This window comes from Centrocercus urophasianus, unplaced genomic scaffold (assembly GCF_019232065.1).
Source record: "Centrocercus urophasianus isolate 14NV4802_14NV808 unplaced genomic scaffold, USGS_Curo_1.0 seq_15, whole genome shotgun sequence".
In the NCBI taxonomy this organism is placed as follows: domain Eukaryota; kingdom Metazoa; phylum Chordata; class Aves; order Galliformes; family Phasianidae; genus Centrocercus; species Centrocercus urophasianus.
This window is the reverse complement of record NW_024884697.1, coordinates 43,502,447-43,522,065: the sequence shown is the minus strand read 5'-3', so window position 1 is coordinate 43,522,065 and position 19,619 is coordinate 43,502,447. Positions and strand designations below refer to the sequence as shown.

The window sequence follows — 19,619 nt, the reverse complement described above, 5'->3', positions numbered from 1 at the left end:
AGTCTGGCATTAGTGGGCAAGTGGCTGAGAACTGAAGTGTGTTTGGATTCCCCCTTTTAAGCAGTATCCAAGCTCAAAAATGGTGAGCTGCAAACACTGTACCCTACCAGGACCCAGTTACAGAGTCAGAAAGGACATCAATAACTGGGTCCTGTTAGCACAAATAAACAGTATCAGCTCCCATATCCTGCGACCCTGTTCATTTGAAATGACTGTTCGTTTGAAAGTCAGGAGCCCACAAACTGCTCACAGCACTTCCAGTTCACTGCTGGAATGCCAGTACTCCCAAATGGCAACAACAGAGATGCACGTGTCAGGATTCAGTTTCATCCATTTCCACAGATTATGCTGAGTTTTAACAATAAACCAAGAAAAAAAATAAACCCAGGCATTTAAGTCTCCTATGCAGGCAGCACATGACTCCGTTCCCTTCTCTAAGCATCTGTTCACATACTGAGGGCTTAAAGAAGCGCAGCTTTTCTTCCTTTGCCTTTTGGTAAATGGTATTTTTAAATATGAGCTCTGTAAATAAATAAAGGCTGTCACTACAAAGGAGCAGCTCCCCCTGCTTCCTGAACAGACTCAACTTAAGACACCGTTCTGTTAAACGACACTGAGCTGTTAAAGCAGCTGTCATTTTTGTTAGCAGTAAGAATGGAAAAAATGGATATGCCAGTCATTAGGTGAATATACAGTGCTGGAAGATGCACTGCGACCTAGGCCTGACCTATAGGGTTTAATACAACTTTACCTTTGAGATTCCCCAGCTGTTCAGCACATCAAGGAGATACCAAATATTCCAGCTTAGTATGAGAAATCTTCCAGCAGTTAGAAAAAACAACAAAACAATACATTTTCATTATCCCCACAACTTGTCCAATCTAACATACTGTAAGGGGAATGGGAATCACACAAAAGCAATTTCATACCGAGCAAAAAGGTAAAGAATACAAGGAGGTAGAAAATAATACTCACAGCTTGACTTCAGTCTGAAGCTGCATACTGCAGGTAACAGCAAGAGTCCACAGAAATCATCTGACATATTCCAATACAGAGAAAAGCCAAAACTGAAGATTGGCACACTCAAAACTAAATCATATCATGTATCTCTACTTCTGTTGTCATATTCTGTCCTGGAAAATGGTGATGACAGATCACCCTGTATCTCAGCACTGACGCCACTACTTACTGTGGCCCTGGGCACCCATTAGATGCCCATCAAGTGACACTCACTCCCCTCCTTCAGCAAGACACAGAAAGAAAATATCAAGAGACAACTTGCAGGTTGAGATAAGGACCGAGAGCTCATTCTTGAGTTACAGTCACAGGCAAACTCAGTTTCAGGGAGATGAAAACTTGAAGCAAACTGAAACACTTCCCCCCTAGGCTCAACTTCAATCTCCATTCTGTTGCCTCCTCCCTCGAGTAGCACAGGGGCACAGAGATTAGAGCTTCTGTCAGCTCCTTACCTCTGCCACTCCTTCCCGATGCTCTTCTGATCCAGTGCAGGGTGCCTCCCATGACATGCTGTCCTTCACAGCTGCTCCTACACTGGCCTCCCACAGGCTGTAGTTCTCAAGCACTGCTGCAGCATGGGTTCCCCAGAGGCCATAGTTGCTACCAGACAGCCTGCTGCTGCAGAGCTCCACAGGCTGCAGCTTCCTTCAGGTCACATCCACCTGTTCCAGCTTGGGCTCCTCCTCCTCAGGCTGCAGGTACAGATTCGTTGTTCCTCTGCTGTCCTCTATGTGCTACATGTGGGCAGTCTGCATCATCATGGTCCTCAGCTACAGATTCCCTGCTCTGGCAGCTGGAGAACCTCTCCTCCTTCGCCGACCCTGGCGTCCATGAGGGTTTCTCCCACATTTTCTCACTCTCACAACTGCTACACAGCACTTCAGCCTTTTAATTGTTATCCTGGATGTACAACCAACATCTCTCATCAAGCTCAGCTTTACTCAGCACTGGGTCCTTGATCCACTGCTGCAGTGAGATCTCTTGTCAGCAAGGCTACCCCTTCAGCCCCCACTGCTACCAGAGCTTTGCCACCACAACAATAAAATGCAGGGTTTCATACTAAGGCAGGTCCAGTTTCAAGACAAGAAATGGCAAGTCAAGGTTGTAAAATATTTAATAGAGCGGTTTCCCAGCAGACTCCTGCCCAGAACTGTAACCAGACTTCTAAAAAGTATATATATTTTTTAGATCTGAAAATTTGTCTTTATTTTTTACAAAATGGATTCCAGGAAGTTTAAAAGGCAATATCATAGAGGACTTAGGTGCAGAAATCAGGTGTAGTCATTCAAAGCATTCAAGTAGGAATATGGTAATATAAATATTTGAAAAGCATCTTTTTTTTCATAAATGTTCAAAACAAAATGTATAACTCATTCCAAACTAAAAATTGAGCTTTATAGCACGTATTTCCCTGAACAGAAAAAATAAGTAACTTTTGAAATATTTCTAAAGGCCTGAAAGCTTTTTCCTTGGTTAGTTACATTAGAAGACTTGCCTTTGATTAAATTACTTCCTTTCCAAATACGGAAAGTATTACATCAGTCCACTGTTAAAACAGACAATACGTTGCAAATTAATTCTGGTATAGTACGTTCCAACAAAGCCTGGTGTATAAAGGTGCTGAGGTGGCTTTCAGTTTAGTAGTCATCGCCTCGGCTGACAACCTCTTTGCACGTCGGACGCAGCAGTATGGTGTGCTCAAACTGTGCTGTGTACGAGCCTTTAATGTCGCACAGGGGAGGATAGGGATCCACGATGCCCAGGTCGCACAGGTTCTTCAGTGCCATCAGGTATTTGCTCTCCCCCAGGCGATCCAGCCATCTGCGGCAGAAGGCGAGAGTGCCAAAGTTTTCATTGATGACGTTCAGCAAGTGTTTCGCCCTCGGAAGCCTAAGGGAAGGAAGAATAACACACTGCAGACAAAGAGGCATCACCACCAAGCATTCGCTACGGAAATAAAAACGAGTAATTAAAAAGGTTCAGTTTTCAAAGTGTTTTAAGACCGCTAAGCCTTGCGATGCCCTTCTGCACCCATCAGATCTTGTGCTCTCTAGAGAAAGTGCATCTTCCTGCTGCAGAAAGACATCTTTCCAACAAGCCTGAACGCTCCAAACACCTTCCAATTCCTTCCAATGGAGGAAGTTACGGTGTGAACACATCATCATCTAACTACTAAAGCCTAATGAAACGCAATGACAGGAATTATTTTCCAGCCCTTGTTTTAAGCATGTTCACGCTCTCTTTGCTCATACTACTGCATTGTTCCATGGAGACAGAACAGCAATCTCAAAAACCTACTGTGTTCCTAACCATAACAGCCTTCCATTCACAAACTCTACAACCTTAGAAACGCAGAAATACTTCTCAGTGAAAACCAACAGCAAATGTCCCATTTCATCTTAGAGCAATACACCAAAACTGGAACTTAAAAACCACTCAATATTGTCACAAACAAAACGAGTGACCCTGAATAACTGATACACTCTGGGAACAACTCTAAGACAAGGATTACGGCATACAACCATAACACACACACAGTGTGTTACAATCATTTTGTATACAATTGTTTATTAAAACAATTATTATGAATTAATCTATGCATTTTATATTGTTGGTGGCCCTGCTGTGGCAGGGGGGTTGGAGATTCATGATCCTTGAGGTCCCTCCCAGCCTGGACCACTTTGTGATTCTGTGCAATTCTGTGATATATACAGACTAAGAGAACAATGAGGTCTGTAAGTCTGTAATGATCAAAATCACCAATGACCATGCATCTTCTCCATTTCCAGACACTTTGGAATAGTCCCATGTTATTTCAGATGTACAATCAGAGCACAGACGCTCGTTTCAGAGCACATTTCATAACACACCACCTTTGACAGCATTATTATTAATCAAAGAACCCGTATGGTACAAAATCTGAATCCAGACAGGGTAGTACAGTAAAAACAACAACCCAACCTTATTGGCACATGTCCCACATCGAAGTTCTTCATATAATGAGAACACTCCATATCATCGTGAACAACACCTTTTCCTGTGCTACCAAAGGTTTCTATAGCATACACTTCACCTTCCTAAGAAAGACAGACAAGGGAAAAAAAGGTAACGTGTTACAATGTGAAAGTAAGAGACACCAAACCAGTGTGATGTAATCATCTCAGTGTAACCTATGAATAGCAGTAATCAAATGGAAACAGATTCAATCATCAAATCAGAGAAAAAGTTCAATATGGAGATTCCATGCAGTGAATTCACTGACATCTCAATAATCAGCTGCTTTTATTATTACAATTTTAGTTTTTTTTCAAGCATAAACATCAGCAGTTTAGTTTCTAGTCAGTTTGTCAAAGTCACTGCAGTTGAATGTTTTCAAAGTGTACATCTAAAACAGCTAAGAAAGGACATCCTACTGTGAAACGTTTGCTGGGTGAAACTAATTCTCCTTTCTTATTTGCAAAGAAGTCCTCTAGGAAATGTACTGTTTTGACAGACCACTTAGATGCTGATCACAAACACTTTCTGCACTGAAGAACTTGCTGCCCAACTTCTGCAAGAATTTTCTGTTAACAGCTGCTCATATAAAACCTTCATCTGCTCATCTGCACTGCACCAGATTAATTTCTTCAAGAAATGGAGGTGATCTCTATCTACAAATCACTGAAATCGTGGCCAAGAGCATCCTGAAATGTCATTTTAGAAACTGATTTCTGCCAAGTACATTCACATAGAATTGGTTGTAGGTCTGCAAAAGGGGTTTACAAAGGATAGGGCATCACACACTGACAACAGGAACTGGGTCTTTCAGTTCAATCAGACTACCTGGAAAAAAAACCACAGCTCAGAATAAGAAGTCATATGAAAAACAGTAACACAGGCCTCAAACTAAGGACAAACTCCTAGAGGTGCCACTGAATATTCAGCTGCCCTAATAAGAGAAAAAAAGGCAAAAAACCAACCCACATACAACATGCCACCACCAAAATTCCCATCCTCTTTTTCAGCATAAAGCTTGTCAGAGGCTGTACTCCTCTGTCACAAAGAACTCACGAGGTTGCAGTTTGGTGCTATACTTAGCACAGTACAGTAAGAGCCTGGCTATGCTCCACATTCTTCATGGCAAAATGTACCGTCTTTAATGGTGCAAGGTTGTGTCCTAAATAACCTCTAGAAGCTGAATATATTAAGAGAGCCTTCTCCCCAGTGCCTGGATGTTCAATCACAACAGTCCCAAAGCTCTCAACGCGTTAAATAAGTTCTACACCTGTAATACACTGATGATGGGTCGACAGTACATTGAGAAAGTATAACAAGAAGGGTACAGCACAGACAAGAGCCTCTTCCACCTTGCCTTCTCAATACTCTATCCTCTCTGCACATCTTTAGAGACAAGAAGATAAAGTTATGGATTTTTTCCACTCACATCATTAAGGCGACCAACAACTAAAACTTCTGGATGATGATGAGTGAGACTTACCTCAAAAAACAACGCCGTTCAGCCCTCATCTCTTCCTATTCATTTCTTAAAAGTCTTGTTCCTTCTGACAGGCTTACTTGTGATTACTGCTTACCACCAGTCAGGCTTAGAACTAAACTGGAAGCTTCTTACTGTATTACCAATCTATTAATTAAGTCTTCTTATCTTGTTAGAATGCAAACTTACATCAAAATTGTGAATAAATCTGAGTTATGCATTTCAATACTATCTTTGTGATGGGTACAGTTTGCTGCATCACATAGAGCTATTTCTCTTCCTCTTCCATTGACCCAAAATCCTATTCAAACACCTTCCATCTATCCTATCACGTTAATTAAAAACATGCTCTATTATTTTGCATCTGCAAAGAACACCACTGGAAGCTTTTCAAGAAAGGTATCATGATAACTGGAAGAGGGCAGATTTAGATTAGATACAAGAAAGAAATTGTTTACTGTGAGGGTGGTGAGACACTGGAACAGGCTGTCCAGAAAGACTGTGGATGCCTCTTCCCTGGAAGCATTCAAGGCCAGGCTGGATGGGGCTCTGAGCAACCTGATCTAGAGGGATGTGTCCCTGTCTATAGCAGAGGATTGGAACTAGATGCTCGTAAGGGTCCCTTCCAATCCAAACCATTCTATGATTCTATCATATCTAACCATAGGTGCAAAAAGTCTTCCACAGCTACAACATGACAGAAATACCTCCCAAGAATTAACAGAGCAAGGAAAACATGAAGGACCCACAAATCCTAACATCTTCAGTGGAGCCTCTGTGGTTCCTCAAGGTCACCCCAAAGTCTCACTTCCTGTCCTCTTCCCCTGCTCTAAGGCACAACACCCCAGCACATCATTTAGCAATGAATATACACTGAGAAATAAATATGCAAAAGCATCATTAAGGCTGTACTTCTTCTCATTTGTTTTTCTTAATAGACACCAAGATGAAGTCTCAAAAGTTATCAGTAAGTATGAAGTTTTTCTCTAGGCATTATTTTCTAGGATCATTAATACTACACATTAGGACTACACAGGACAGTTATTCCTTCTGAGACAGTTGAGAAATAAAGAAAAAAGACTTCAGAACTCCACTTACCTCCATTCTCGTGGCTTCTCCTCCTTTCACAATGGGCACAGTTTTTCCAGCATGTATCCTGTACGGCCCGATTGAGTGTCCGTTCAAATTGCGAATTGGTTTCACTTTGGAAGGAAAACATTAACATTACAGGCAACCTCCTAACCAAGGGCAATTTGTTCTATTAGCCTATACAGAAAGCACAGCAGAGATCCATCATGCTGCACAGGGACAAAATAGAATTATCCATTCACTTTGTACAGATTCCAACCAAGTGAAACAGTTGTGTATGCTATAAATACAACGTTATCAAAGACCAACAATTCAACAACAAGAAAAGCCATTAATAGAGACAAACAGCAGGTATCAAATTATCTGCAAATTTTGAAACAGCTTCTCGTCCTTCTTTTCATCTATTAAAAATGCACTACTTGGCAGGACAAGTAAAGAGCATTCCTACAGAGTGCAGCAAGTCAGACAAGAGTATATTTATTTCTGTTACTCATGCCCCACTTCTATTACAGAACTCTTTTCAATACAGTACAAATATACCTATTTTGAGAATCCTTGCTCTCACATAAAGAGAAGAACTTGCCTTGGTATGTTTTGCCATCAATTTCAACTTCGTAAGACTCCATAACTTCTTGTATGGCCTCCCCCACGTCACAGAGACGTACATCTATTCCAGCACACTGCAAATCAAGTGCAAATACAAATGGAAAATATTTGCAAAGCTTCCTGTAAAAGATTTGGTAAATGATTTGCAAAATGATCATACCTTTATTCCCGTATTAGTGGCATCCTTTACAGCTTCTAATAGTCTGTCATATTTCGGATTGAACGTGACTGTAAAAGCACAGTCAATAATACGACCTGAAAGCAGCAGAAATCAATTAGCTCTGAAGTTTCTGCGCTGAAACCTGTTTTCAAAATTGTAAGTCATAAATCAAAACTAACCACTAATGTGTGTCCCAAAATCTATTTTGCAAATATCATCGTAACGCAGCACTGTTGGATCTCCGGCATTGGGAGTGTAGTGGGCAGCACAATTATTCAGAGAGCACCCAGTAGGAAATGCAAGACCTGCATTTAAACCATTTTCCTTTATCAGCTTACGCGAGCAGTCTTCTAGTTTTTCACTGAAGGGCAAAGAGAAGGAAGAAGAACATAAGAGTTTTCATTAATATTTCTTATGACAGCTTCAAATAAATTAAACAAGAACAAAATCTTAGAAAAAAAAAAAAAGTTCCCACGTAAATCTTCAGGCACTTATATGCTAACCAGAAAGAGGCCCTAGACTAGAAAAATAAGCACAAGATAACCATCCCCAGTTGCCTGCGTTGTTTCTTCTACTCTTTAGTGGGCAAAATGGAGCACTTTGCTGTTGTTTTTAATCTAAACTGAAAAGATGCTTCTTCTACAAGTTATGTTTAACTCATACTTCCAGGGTAACAGAGGTTATACAACTAAAGTTTGGGCAAATTAAATCGCCTTGCTCTTCTTCCTTAAAGTTATACCCTGGTAATTGTTAAAATAGTGTAGTTCTCTCATTTACTTTAAAAAAATATATCAATTTAAAGAAGGACATTATATATATTAAATTGAAGGAATAACTACAATAAAACACCACCTTTCAAGACCAGCACTTATCCCTGGGTTTTGTCAACTCTCAAGTTTTTAGCCACTGGAAGACTACAGATGCATGTCCATCAGTGCATACCACCCCTGTAGTTGCAGTGAATGATGTAAACTGCAACTCACATCAGTGCAGCATATTCTGATTTCATTTAAGAATGCTATTCACTCAGAGCAGTCTGGAAAAACAGAAGAGCTTATTTTAATAGGTAAGTCCCCACAGCTCTAAGTATTCCACAAGAAAAATCATGTTTTGAGAAAATTATTGCTTATAATTCAAACAGTCAAACTATGTAACTCAACATGACAGATTTGTCTCAGCCTGAATAATGATTACTAAGGCAGCTGCTTGCCTTTCACTTTCCCTGACGGCATATTATTTCTTTTCTTTACCCTCACAGCTACCTTAGGGGCTCAGCACTGATAAGCTTTCTTTCTATCTTACTCTTGTCAGCACAGTCCTCAGTTATATCAGGCTGAAAGCACCTGATTTTGGTAGCTAAACTGCTCTGGAGCTGTGTAGTACTTGGGACTGTAGACAAACACTCCAGATAAACTGAGGAACAGAGAAAGGAGCAGTTGGAAGTGTAAAGAGAATCAGTCTGGGCAAATTATTTCTTTGAACTTGACCTTGACCACATTTATTTTAAGTAATTCATTCAGCTATTTCTTATCAGCTGAGAACATTCGTCAGGGAAGACAAAATATAGACTGAATCTACCTGCTCTGGACTCCACGTACACCCATACAATTTTCATGTCTGTTAACCCTTCTTCTTCTGCAGAAGAGGAGGCTCAGGGGAGACCTCATTGCACTCTACAACTTCCTGAAGGGAGGTTGTGGTGCAAAAGGGTCTGGCCTCTTCTCCCAGGCAAATAGTAGGACCCGAGGAAACGGTCAGAAGTTATACCAGAGGAGGTTTAGGTTGGATATTAGGAGAAACTTTTTCTCTCGAAGGGTGGTCAGGCACTGGAATGGCTGCCCAGGGAGGTGGTGGAATTGCTGTCCTTGGCAGCGTTCAAGAGGCGCCCGGATGAGGAGCTACGAGAGATGGTTTAGTGCTTGTGGCACTGATAGGAATGGAGGGTGGTTGGACTACATGATCTTGCAGGTCGTTTCCAACCTTGTGATTCTGTAACCCACTGAGACACGTCTCAGACTGCACCTTCACTTCTTGTCCACACAGCATTTTGCTTACAATTCCAGAATAGCTACTGCTATCAGTGCTTCTCTCAGCACCGCTGCCTACCTCAGATGGCAAGAGTGGCAAGACCAAAGACGATTAAAATCAAGCTCATGCTCAAATAAATATATCTGAAAGCTATTTGAAAATCAGTACAATCCCAGGTCCTGTAAAGCTGTGTAGGCTAAGAACATGATATAGGAGAACATTTTAGGAAAGTAAGAAGGTATACTGGTTGCCTATTTCAAAACGTAAACCCCCACAACAATCATAACACAAGCAGTTAAGTACACAAAATTGAGACCAAATCCCTCCCTGGGGTGGAGAAAGAAGAAACATCAACAGCACAGGTCTTTGAGAAGATCTGTGTCCTCACCAGATTTCTATCATTGTCATCCCAGGTTTTATCCAGCTCATAACGTATTTCCTCACTTGTCTGTGTGCCTCTGCAGCCTCCCGAAAATCATTCCAGATCTCCTCACTAGCTTGGTCCAGTGCTTTCTTCTCTTCACTAGTTATTCTCCAAGCTGCAGTCCGCCTTCAAAACAAAACATAATGAAAAGTTACTATAAGTGTAACCACAGCAGCAATTACAACTTCTGTCTAAACTGCAACTATTTGGTTGATCAGTCAGGCCTACAGTCCCATGCAACAGAAAAGATCCCCATTTATAAAACCTTCAGAATAAAGGAAGCCTATATGAATTCATCAGCACCACATTCTGGCACCTGTGAAAGCTGATAACCTCACAGGAAAAAAAAAAAAGTATACACAGAAACTGAACTCATATCATGAGCCAAATTACTTCCTTTTACATTATTAAAAGCCTTACCTTCAAAGCTTATAAAACTCCCAAAGTACTGTTGAAGGGTGCAAAACCATCCTCAAAGAGATGGAGGAGACCTATAAAATCAGCATCAATCAGCCCACAGCTCTACCTTGAGCTTGATACTTCCACCTAACCTCATCATACTTAGGTAACAACTTGATGCAGAGCAGAGCTGATGTGAGACACACCAGGAAGTCACTTCTGTATTTGCTGGACAGCAAATTAACGTTTGCTCCAAGAGAACACTACTCTCCTGGAACTCGAGCTCTTTAATAGTTTGACAGATCAAATGTAAGAATCATTCTAAAGACTAAATATAACATTAGTTTGAAGGGTTTCCTCTTTTTTGTTCTTCAAGAGACCATACAACTACAATTCCAAGAGAAAAAAGGTAATTTCAGCACTCTGTCATCCGTCAGAACCCTGGTAAAAGACCACTCTTTTGACTACAAAACAAGAGATAACCTTCAAACGAATCTGAAGCAGTGTAAAGGGAGAAATTCCACGATTACTGTTCTCTTTCTCATTTAACAGCAAGCACCACATACTGCTCCTAACTCACAGGATCTGCTTTAAAACTGAGAAATCCCACCAAGATAAGCAAGAGTCTGAAACACCAGCCTGCTTACTGCACTTGGAAACTGGACTACTGCCAGCACAGCTGTCATGGCACAACAAGATGGAAAAGGCAGGCTGCAGAAAAGTGTAGGGAGAGGGACTCGCAGGTCCTTGCACAGTGCTCCTGTCTGCAACGAGGATCACGCTCTGCTAGGAGTCTGGGCAGTGCTATCAGCAGCAATGGACTGCAGTGCAAACTCCAGCAAACTGACAGGAAAACTTCTCACTCTACTTTGGTGCACAGTCACTTTGTGCAAGACAACTAGGGGATGAAACGGCCTTTACATTGCAAAATATATCATCAGACCCAAAGTGTTCTGCTGCCAGAGCTGTGAAGCTTTCATCTGGGAGCTTAACAAAGGCAGCTACCAGAAGTCATGCTTGGGTCTAAGCCCTTAGGACATATGGCAAGGGGGAGGTGAAAACCTAGAAATAAACCAATACCAACCAACCAAAGGTCTCACACCAAACATTGCATCTTCTAATGGGTACAGCTGTACGTAATCTTCTCCGAGGAGCTTCTCACTGTGCTGGCTGCCACATAACTCAGCATCAGACCACCTCCTGCTCCAAGCCATTTGTTCCCACCTTTTCACTCGGGTTCAGAGTTTGCAGTTCTCACTAGTGCAACTCTTTACAGGGTTGTGCTATAAATTAATGTTAGTGGTCAAAGACACGAATCCTGGAAACCAACTTCCTCAGATTATTTTAACCCAGATAACAGCACAGGGGCAGAAACAAGCAAGCAGGGACAAGAATTTCTTCTGCCAGCTTTATGAAAATCAGTGCATCATGAAACACTGCTTATAGCTTTTCTGCCCTTCATGAAATCATCTCAGCTTTTAAACAAAGCGCAAGCCTTTAAACAGGGCTCAATATCCAAGCTACAAAAATATCAAAGCTTAACCCACTGTCCATATAAAAATTGATTTTCTAATATTCTTCTTCCTGAAAATTCAATGATACCCATTTCTAGTTCAACTTCTTGTAGAATATATGCAATTCTAGGTTGAGTAATTTAGAAAGTAGCCGTTCTATGATTTTTTTGATCAAGAGTTCAGAGTAGAAGCACAAATCTTTTTGAAAGCAAAGACAAAACCTTTCCCATCTCAGCAAGAATAGCAGAAGCTGCACAGAAATGCCTTACCAATATTATAAAACAAAACTATTATTCAAAATAGGAAATGTTCTGCCACTAATATAGCCATGTCAGCCACTAATATAAACAATTGCTTATGCTAGGAAATGCTGAAGAAGGTCCATGAGATTTTAATATTTAAATTGCAGAAGCATAATAAGATTCATATATTTAAAACATCTAAACTAGAAAATTTGATGAGACCAAGCTGAGTGGTGAAGCTGACACAACAGAAGGGATGGATGCCATCCAGAGGGACCTGAACACCCTCAAAGTGGGCACACAAGAATCTAATGAGGTTTATAACAAGTATATAGAGACACTGACGTCTTAAGCATGAAATGGCTGTCCCTCAATCACCCCTTCAGGACAACCACGTGAGGCCCCATCATGAGCAGGCTAACGCTGTGCACGCTAAGAAGACAGCCATTTATAAGTAGGAACACACCTTGTGATCAAATTGCAGCCATTAAAGAGAAGGCTTCCTCAAAAACTGACTTTAATTGCAAAGAAGTGAAGCCATACTTCCTGCGAGTACCTGAACGCAGGGCGCTGCACTCCTCACTATACTGCATACGCTCCGTGAGAAATGGGCATTGGTTTTAAACTACCAATGCAAAGCACTGGAAAACATTACCATTGGAAAACATTTTTGAAAGTGCTGCTCATCTACTCCCCTCTCTTTGTTTAAACTTCTTTCTCCAGAGTTCTGATTCAGTTTCATGGAAAGTTTCTAGAGTTACACTTGGTAATTCAGACTTTTCATTCAGACTTCTGTGCAATTCAAGCTAATTCCTTCTCCCTACAAACAAGTTAAGAAATGACCTTCCACAATGCTTTACGTAGGAAAAATTAGGAAACTCACTCAACTGCTATACTCTAGCTCCTAACAAAGCACAAGGAAATAAGGAAATGGTAGTAGCTTATGTAAGGATGTAAATCTCTGACATAGTAAGCTAGTGGAAGTTATTGCCTGTTTAATGACATTGCACATAATTCCTGTGTCACTAAGAATAATATCTACATATATGCAAACAATGAGAAGCAAAGTGCAGAAGATGCCAGTTGGACTTCTACCTTTTCCTCTTTAGTCTGATCACAGATCCATTTGGGAACTACAATTATTATTATTTTTTAATATCTCAAACATCCAGATTCAAACTCGGGACAAAATCATGTGTAATAAGTCGTCCCCTTTGCTCACTCCAATAGTTTCAGGGAAAAAAGAGTGATATTTTAAGATCTTTTATTCCCTCCTATTTCTGAAAAGAAAATGTAAGAGGTACAGCACAAAGGTAACGAGTAAAAGGAATACACAACATTAATGACAAAATGCTAATTAGTGACCTAAGAATAGAAATCCACAAGAAATCATGGAGCTTGCAGCAGGCAAGTGTACTGCTCTGTATCTGTTACCACCTTAAAATCTTTAAAACAGAAACTAAAGAGGCCAACAAGGACACTTGCATACAGGGCTTCCTTCTTTATATTGCATAGCAAAGACAAGAGTGCTTTACACATGGAAATTCTTATGAAAACCATCGAATAGATGTCAACATTCTTTATAGAGGCATTTTTTCCCCATCTAAGATTCAGCTTTATGTCCAGTCTTTGTTTCTGAGCTACAAAACAGTAAGATTTGAAGCATTTTCACTATCCGTCTCAGTTCTGCTTAAACTCTCTACTACTCCAAACCTAAAGTTAGCAATTTGATTTTTGGAAAGACAGGCAGGAGTAATTAAAAAGAAAAATAAACAATCCCCTCAGTAACAGCTCACAGCTAAGAAGAAAACTACTCAGCATTGCACTATTCAGATTATCTGGGAGGGTTTATACAAAGGAGCTCGTTTAATTGGGGAGGGGTTGGGGGAAGATGAACATGTAGGAAGAATCTTGTTAACCAGGGAATTGACTTTCACTTGGATCAAATCAGACACTGAAAGCATTATGTAGGGGAGGGGGGGAAAAAAAGCCTTCGAAACAAACAAACAACAAAAACCCCAGCTACATAACCATGTTCCCAGCCAGTTAATGACACTCTCTATACAGTTTCTCCTCCCTCAGGGTATGTTTTATTTCTTCAATAAGAAGCAGGAAAAGGGGAAATAAAGGAATGAAACAAAATCCATCTGTCATGCAAGAGATGAAGTTCTACATAACTATCTCTCATCTCACTAAATTTCAAACCTTCACCCAGTCCTAATTCATACTAAGTTCTGCAAGCTGTCTACTTCTCATCCTGTTGCACCCTTGGTCTTAAGGATTCCCGCCTCAGGGCAAGTCTGTTCATAGAAGACTGCACCATAACCAAAGGAACAGAGATAGAAGACCCTGAAGTTCCAGCCTAAAGACTTCTATTCAGCAAGATGTTAGATGATTCAGTTTAAAGAAGAAAAAAAGCACATTGCAACTCACTTTTGAATTTGTCCATCTAGTTGCACAGCAAAAGTTTACTGTTATCTGGATGTGCTGAATTGCATAATATTCTACACTTGAAATACTTACCCATCTTGAGTTGGTGGATATTGACATTCTTCTCCCTTTGGGTATACGTTGCTGGGAAATAGATCACATATTGGAATGGAAGGTGGATCTGTCTGAACCTTAGCTGTTGGGTACAATTTTTAAAAGCATTATACATGGCAAACCAGAAGTTTTAAGTATCTTATTTCAAACTTGAAAGTTAAATTACACACACTACTTAAGATCTTCTTTTCAGAACTTGGGCTTCTACCCAGAGGACATCACATCACAGTGCCCTCATATTACTTAATTTGGCCAACACTTAAGGTGGCATTCAGGGATACTACAGAGAAGAAAACTTAGCCTACAGACCCAAAACTGTCAAAAAGAATACAGGCTTAGCAAAAAAAATATGCACAGCTTATCTTTCATTTTCTGTTTGATACCTACGTCCTTTCTTCTTTTTCTTCTTCTTTTTCTTTTTCCCTGCTGCTCCATCTCCTTCACCCTCTCCATCTACAGAGAAACAAAGCATTCAGACGAATGTAAAACAAAGAACCAATTTTGAACAACGAACAAAACCATCTGGACAATCTGGAAGCATTTCTTTCACAGTAAAATTTAATAGATTAAATAAAGACAGTTAGAAGCTGCAACCAAATCATTAGCATTTTCAGCCCTTATACAAAACACAGATCTAAGAAAACTCTTCCAAAACTGATGACTTGAGCCTATCACCAGTCATGGAAAAAGTTCCTGGGAACTCCTACTTCCAATATCTCTTCTCTTCATCCACCTCAAAAGATGTGTGGAGTTGAGGAAAGACATGAGAAAACTGTGTTAGACGCAGCTAACAAAAAGCTGGGAACAACACTGTTACAAACACATCTATGCTTCAGCTGAAGGAACCTGATGTAAAACGCTACCAAAAAAAGCCACTAACAAGGAAAGATAACAGCATACAAGCCAGAAGGAGGTCAGTCAGCAGATAAGAGTCACAAGAAGCACTGAGTGAAAGCACTGGCTATGGGATATGTACCTCTTGGAGGCTTTCACACAACACAGTGTGCCAACGCCAGGAATCAACCAAGCCATGTCACATTCACACTTGGGTGCTAACAATAACCCTGTGGACTTCACATATGGCTGCATCTAAAGCTCAGTATTTATCTACTGTGCTAGTAGAGAACTAAACCTTCACAAATAACCATTCTGAAATAAGCTCATGGGAAAAGTTCTATTCTTCTGCACATACAACATTTATCTTTATTGAACTGAAAATTAAAATCAGGAGAACTCCAGGAGTCAATCTAGCCCAAGCACTGCTATTTGAATACATTCATATCGAAACTCCTGCTTGCTCATTGATTAAAATAAACACATCAAAACTGACCAGCTGTCCTGGTCACTAGATGTCAAGTGATGGTCAGTGCCATTCAAGTACCTGCATGGCAGTGACTGTTGTAACCTTGCAGTTGGGGCAAATTTCAGAGATGTGCCTACCTCCAGCTCATTTTAATCATTAAATATTTTCTTACTTAATAAACAAATAACCAAAAAATAACTTAAAAAATAAATAACCAAACCTGAAAGCATAAATACTTTCTAACCACAATGCAGCCCAGGTGACCAGAACCTCCATCCCACTGCATTTCAAAGGCAGCTGGCAACACTTAATAGAGCATACATTAATTCTTTATGATGTGGTACCTTTGCCACAGTTCTTTTGACCTTGAGTCGCATTGTAGATGTGACTCCAGTTAATTCCAAGAGTGAGTTTTAGATTTATTTCCCCCTGCACCTGCAATCCTTAGGCCTAAACTGATTAAAAAAAAATAAAAATACAGCATTCCTTTCTTAAAAGTTATCATCATTGCCATTTGCTTATTGTGGCTTTTTTGTACATCACTGCACAGGAATTTGTCATTTGTAAGCAAAACTAACCGGGCCTATGCCTTCATGTCCTTGAAGACTGCTGCAGACTAACTGTGCTGCCAGGAACATCACTACTGCATCTGACCAATATCTGTTTTTCTTCTGCTTGTTTTTCTTATGCTAGCCAGGAAAGCAAACGGAAGAAATTAGAGAAACTGAAGCCCATCCTTATGCTATTGTGGTATAGATATTAATAACTTACTACCGTGCATAAATGTTATCTCTCAGTATGTATTAACACAGCCACAGGAATCTGAATAGCACTTCCTAATTGCTCCCAGATTTCAAGAAGCAGAGACTTATTTCTGAGGCCACAGGGCTTTGGGCTTATAAAGAATATAAAGATAAAAAGGGGAAGGGGAACATTACTGGTTTCAATCTAAAGGCAGCACCACACTTTAAGGGACACCTCTAAGATCACACATTACAATAGCAAATTGTGAGTACCAGTACAGGCACAACACAGAGCTGTCTCATAAGACAGCATATTTTTTTTCATGAAAAAATATTGTTCTTTTTCAAAAATACACCAGGATTTAACATGAGGAAAATACGAAGATTATTGCTGCAGTGACAGCATCACTTTGCATTTTTTGTTTTTGAATACTTTCTAATACTGTACTGCTAACTAATGATAATATAAAAAGCATAAAAGAACAGCACTGTTATTTGCAGATGAAATCTTATTTCTCCTGAGATGGAGCTCATTCTCATCTGGAGTTCTTTTAATGGTACAAAATGTTCATTAGCCTCCTCAGTACTGCCTACTTCGGTGGCAATAAGGGCTAAGCATATGTCGGATTATCTCTCAATTCCATAAGCTAAAATATAGCATTAAAAGAAATAATCCATTAGAATATACTTCTAAGCCAAATTAGTAACAGAACTGAATGCTATAAACAGTTTAAAACTAAACTGAAGTCTGAACATTATTAAATTTCTGCACCTAATTTTTTCCTTTAAATGGCAAATCCCCAAAACAGTTTACTAAGAAGTTTCCTTAGTAGAACAGTAAGGCACATTTTAAGATGCTGAATCAACTTTTAATGCTAACTCACAAGAAGGAAACTAAACAACTAACGTGACAAATGCATTTTTAAAGGGTTTATTTTAATTTAACGCCATTCGTTAAAATAAATGAAATACATTTATTTTTTTTAACCTGATGTTACTACAAAAAAGAGGCATCCAACCTAGATTTTAGTACAGGACACTCCAAGGGTACTCAGAACAGCTGTGCAGCACTGGCAGCACACAAGGTGCTCACCTTGCTTACGTATTCATCACTCCCTGGGTCAGTACTAACAACAAATCAGCATTACACACAGTGCGTGCATTGGTAAAGACTCTGAGATATTAATTAATGAGCTCTCGCATTCTTCGGGGTTTTTTTGTTCTAAACCAAGAATAAGACATATAAACTGGAACATAGCTTCATATTGCCCACATAATACAAAAGAGAATGACTTACAGCGCACCTTAACATTTCCCTGCAGTAATAGGATCCTTGAAAACAAGCAGCTTTAACAAAGCTGTTATCCTAGGGGTTTTTTTATACATTTATGGCTGCCTGACACCTCAACTGTAGCAAAAGACATAAAAACCCACACATACAAGAAATATACAAATATAAACCATTGGGCTCTGTAGGTTTGTTAAGACAGAGTCCAGGAGTGGGTTCAAGTTCTTTACTACAAGAGTGGTGAGGTGCTGGAACAGGCTGCCCAGAGAGGCTGTGGATGCCCCGTCCCTGGAGGTGTTCAAGGCCAGATTGGATGGAACCCTGGGCAGCCTGGTCTAGCAAGAAATGGGGAGGTTGGTGGCCCTGCTTGTGGCAGGGGGGTTGGTGATTCATGATCCTTAAGGTCCCTTCCAACTCTGGCCATTCTGTGGTTCTGTGGTTGAGACTGAAGTGTCAAGTGAAAGAATAAAGTGACACTTGCCTTCATCATCGTCATCTTTGTCCTTCTCCTCCAGCACTTGTTTATCCAACTGCTTTGCTACATCATCGAGAGCACCTTCCACTTCTTTATCTGTTTCTTGTCCTGTTGGTCAAATTAAAGCACGACATACAATAAAAGAATAGCTACACGTTAGTAGCTACATCCCCCAAACCTTCACTAAGATACCGCGCCGCAGCCGTCGTACAGACACCAAAACAGAGACGCGCGGGTTATTTTCAAGCAGATCCAACGCGTGAGATCGCAGGGCCGCGCAGATCGGCAGCCCGGCGCTCCCGAGCCCTTCTCCCTCGGTGCCGAGCCCCACGCGGCCGGGCTGCTGCTGAGCGATAACGCGGCCGCGCAGACACCGCCCCGCCGCGCCGCCCTGCCCGGCGCCGTGCGCCCAGACCCGCCGCAGCTCCCCGCGCACAGCCTCCACCATCACGCGGACGGCTCTCCCAGCAGCACGCTGACGCCTTTCCCCTCAGGGCACGCGAGGAGACGAGGCGCACCCGCACCCTCCTTTCCTCCCTCCGTCCGTCCCGGGAGCACAGCGGCCGCAGCTCCCTCCACCCGGTCCCTCCGGCCGCGAGCCCACGCCGCGTCCCCCCGGCCCGCGGCACCCGGCCCGCCGGCGGACGGCCCCTACCCGCGGGGCCCGCTTTGCCCTTCTTCTTCTTCTTGCGCTTCTTCTTGGCGCCATCCTCCGCGCCCGGCCCCGCCGCGCCGTCCCTGTCCTCTGGCTCCGGCGGCAGCTCGCCGTTCAGGTGCTTCTCCGCCTCGCCGTCCGCCTGCCCCACGCCCGCCATGTCGCCGCGGCCGCGCCGCCACCACGCACGGGGCGAGCAGAGCGGCGGGGCCGGGCTTCGGCTCTATGGCGAGCGCGGGGCACGCCGGGAAGGCTGGAGGACCGCGCCGGGAGCGGGGAGGAGCGCCGTACGAGCAGGCCTGCCTTCCCGCCTGCCTCCTTTCCCCGCCCCGCGCGGGGTTGGGGAGTGGAGGGCCGAGGTTGTGTGAGGGCTGGAGGGCGCTGCGTTGGAAGTAATGCAGCAATGCTGCTAAACGGCAGCATGTACAAAGAGCACAACGACGCTACGGGGTACAGAAAATAATCGGCTACAAAGCACTCCGTTTCAACACCGTCACCGCCGTTAGCTGTGCATTTTCTCCAGTGGTGAATAAGAGCCTGCGTGCCACAATCCTAACAATCTGCACTGGCAGAGGTGACCCACTGTTGCTGTCATCACAGCAGAAATGCACCATCCAGTGCCTCGCTATGCTCACATCCACTCATCGGTCTCCATCAA

General features: G+C 41.8%; 1 protein-coding gene across 1 annotated transcript; it reads right to left on the bottom strand.

Annotated features, from left to right (window-relative positions):
* Positions 1–2,113: 2,113 nt before the first annotated feature.
* On the bottom strand, positions 2,114–19,137 carry METAP2 (methionyl aminopeptidase 2). Its single transcript, XM_042815405.1, has 11 exons — positions 18,962–19,137; positions 18,313–18,414; positions 14,885–14,950; positions 14,477–14,579; positions 9,763–9,924; positions 7,526–7,707; positions 7,347–7,441; positions 7,164–7,260; positions 6,590–6,693; positions 3,979–4,094; positions 2,114–2,907 (listed from the first exon to the last, which is right to left on the bottom strand). Exons 1-11 carry the CDS (start codon positions 19,119–19,121, stop codon positions 2,655–2,657), a joined length of 1,440 nt encoding a protein of 479 aa, XP_042671339.1. The 5' UTR covers positions 19,122–19,137; the 3' UTR covers positions 2,114–2,654.
* Between the last annotated feature and the right edge of the window lie 482 nt (positions 19,138–19,619).

Excerpts from the sequence above, each read along its gene's own strand:
- METAP2 (XM_042815405.1), bottom strand. The coding sequence starts at position 19,121 with ATGGCGGGCGTGGGGCAGGCGGACGGCGAGGCGGAGAAGCACCTGAAC. Across the intron at positions 18,415-18,961 it reads GGGCAAAGCGGGCCCCGCGG|GACAAGAAACAGATAAAGAA; the intron begins GTAGGGGCCGTC and ends TTTGACCAACAG. Across the intron at positions 4,095-6,589 it reads GAGAAGCCACGAGAATGGAG|GAAGGTGAAGTGTATGCTAT; the intron begins GTAAGTGGAGTT and ends TGTCTTTCTTAG.